Source organism: Momordica charantia (genome assembly GCF_013281855.1).
Source record: "Momordica charantia cultivar OHB3-1 chromosome 1 unlocalized genomic scaffold, Mcharantia_2.0 BLBB01000001.1, whole genome shotgun sequence".
Lineage (NCBI taxonomy): Eukaryota > Viridiplantae > Streptophyta > Magnoliopsida > Cucurbitales > Cucurbitaceae > Momordica > Momordica charantia.
Window position 1 is genome coordinate 19,798,762 of NW_028275157.1, and position 2,945 is coordinate 19,801,706.

The 2,945-nt window shown below is 34.9% G+C and overlaps 1 protein-coding gene across 1 annotated transcript; it reads left to right on the forward strand.

Annotated features, from left to right (window-relative positions):
- Window positions 1-2,308, forward strand: LOC111005380 (cytochrome P450 71AU50). The gene is made up of 2 exons (XM_022276855.2): window positions 1-1,049; window positions 1,579-2,308. Exons 1-2 carry the CDS (start codon window positions 180-182, stop codon window positions 2,191-2,193), a joined length of 1,485 nt encoding a protein of 494 aa, XP_022132547.1. The 5' UTR covers window positions 1-179; the 3' UTR covers window positions 2,194-2,308.
- Window positions 2,309-2,945: the final 637 nt, after the last annotated feature.

Sequence of the window (2,945 nt, forward strand, 5' to 3'; positions counted from 1 at the left end):
ATTTGCCTTTTTTTTTTGTGAAAAGCATACCATCAATTATTGACAAATATGAATCAAACTCACACTTCATCTTTATCTTCTTCCATTATAACACACCAATCCCCCGAAGCTGAAATTCTGCAAAATCTCCCCCTCTTCTGCTTCATATCATTTAATTTTCTGTGTCCTTGTTCTCTACAATGGCTTGGATTTGGGCCATTTCCCCACTACTTCTTGCTCTTGCTCTTCTTTTCAAGCCATGGCTCTTCAAACCCAAAAACTTACCTCCCGGTCCAAAAGGGTTTTCCATTTTTGGCAGCCTACATTTGCTAGGAAAGCTCCCTCACAGAGATCTTCAAAAATTGTCCCAAAAATACGGCCCCATAATGCACATGAAACTAGGCCTCGTACCCACCATCATAGTCTCTTCCCCTTCCGCCGCCGAGCTGTTCCTCAAAACCCACGACCTCGTATTCGCCAGCAGGCCACTCTCAGAAGCCTCAAAGCAAATGAATTACTGCCAAAAGAATCTGGTTTTTGCCCCATATGGCTCTTACTGGCGCAACATGCGTAAAATGTGCACACTTGAACTGCTCAGCAGCCGCAAAATCAACTCTTTCAAGTCCATGAGAAAGAGGGAGCTGGCGCTGTTGATTGATCATCTTCGAGAGGCTGCGGATAATGGAGTTGCGGTGAACCTTAGCTCCAAAGTCACGTCCCTCACTACTGACATGACGTGTTTGATGGTGTTTGGGATGAAATATGAGGACAAAGACTTTGATGAGAGGGGTTTCAAGGCTGTGGTACAAGAAGGTTCCCAATTGGCGGCCACACCTAATTTGGGGGATTTCTTTCCTTTTATTGCAGGGCTTGATCTTCAGAGACTCAACAAGCAAATGAAATCTGTCCACAAGGCGTTGGATGACTTCCTTGAGAGGATTGTTAATGATCATCTTGAGTCCAAGGATGAGGAGAAGACTAAAGATTTTGTGGATGTTATGTTGGACGTTATGAGCTTCCAAGAAACTGAGTATCAGATTGATCGGCCTGCAATCAAAGCTATAATGCTGGTATGAATTTAGAACTAGACTCGAAAGCCATCTAAACTATTTCATTTTCTTTACATATATTCTAGCCCTCAACTTTTAGAATGGTCCGCTTCTACTCTGGAGACTTTGTCTAATAGATTTTTGAATATTTTAAAGTGTCTAATAAATTTGTAAATTTTCAATTTTGAATTTAAATTTGGTTTATGACAGGTAAAAGTTCATATATCTTATTAGACACAAAATTAAAAGTTCATATTTCGTGACCTATTTGACAAAGGACAATTTATTATATACAACCATAAAAATTCAAACTTGTGTGTTAAACTTTTGGATTGAGTGGTAGTTTATTCATCCAACGGGAAGTCCTGTGTTCGAACCTCTATATTACTCTCTCTCCTTCGTAAATGTCATTTTTCCGTTCATATCATTATTATTTTTATTGTATTGATTAGTTTGGGGAAAATGGAAACACAAGTAGTTTGTTAAACATTTTTGAAAATTTAACAGTTTCATTATTAACAGTTTCATATATCTTTGAATCTTTGTACAGGATATGCTAACTGCAGCCATGGACACTTCAGCAACTGTGATTGGATGGGCAATGTCAGAACTTATTAAGCATTCTGATGTAATGAAGAAAATGCAAGACGAACTAGAAAAGGTAGTTGGTTTAGATAGGATGGTGGAAGAATCAGATTTGGAAAGTTTAGACTATTTGAAAATGGTTGTTAAAGAGGTTTTTAGGCTATACCCGCCTGCCCCCTTATTGCTACCACACGAGTCTCTCGAAGATTGTATTGTTAGTGATTTTTATATTCCTAAAAGGTCACGCATAATAATCAATGTATGGGCAATTGGACGAGACCAAAGTATTTGGATGGAACCTGAAAAGTTCTTTCCAGAAAGATTCTTTGATAGCCAAGTAGATGTGGAGGGAAGAGATTTTCAATTACTTCCATTTGGATCTGGTCGAAGAGGTTGTCCCGGAATGCAATTGGGGCTAATTTTGGTTCAATTGGTGTTGGCTCAACTTGTGCACTGTTTTGATTGGAAACTTCCAAATGGCATGTTGCCATCTGAATTGGATATGACTGAAGAGTTTGGTTTAACTTGTCCTAGGGCTCAAGATCTTATGGTTATTCCTACTTCTCGTCTTTGTCATTAGTATATTTATTCATGAATTGTGAAAGAGCTGTGTATGTCATTGTCCAGTGAGAATTCATCAAAAAAGTTTGTATTAGGAACATAAATAAAATATGTATTTTTAATTATAATAAAAGTTTAAAATTTTACAATAATAACATACTCTATTAAATAAAATTAATAATAAGTTGTGACATTTTAAAAAAATATATATTAAATTTGTGTTATAGAGCTAGTAAAATTTCTCTTTTGTAATTATCTGTGAGAATTTGATTCATAGTATGTAATTTATTATTTATTTAGTATCTAAAACCAATGATTTAAATAGTAATATTCAGATCCAGTCTCTTTGTTTGCTGAACTTTAAAGAAATCTAAAAAATGTATTATAAATCAACCAAAATGTAAAAGAAATGAAGAAAGAGAGTGGATACGTGGCATTTCTATTTCCATGAAAAAGAAGGAAAATAAAATCCAATTAATAACTACTCGTTATAGCAAAATCCTAGAGCAATTGGATCGGTTTGTAGCAATCCTAGACTAGAGGGTGAATATGCTTTTATTAAATTTTATGAACCTTTATTAAAGATGATCCAATTAATCAAATTAATGCACATTTTTATAGACAGTTAATTTTATCTCAAACTAAACAAAGTAAAGATTATTCTCATATTCAAAAAAAAAAAAAATTAAAGATTATTCTAAAAAAAATTATAGAGGTTTGATAAAACTCAGCTTACTCTACCCTCCAAAACTCGGGCATTCGACTAAAAAT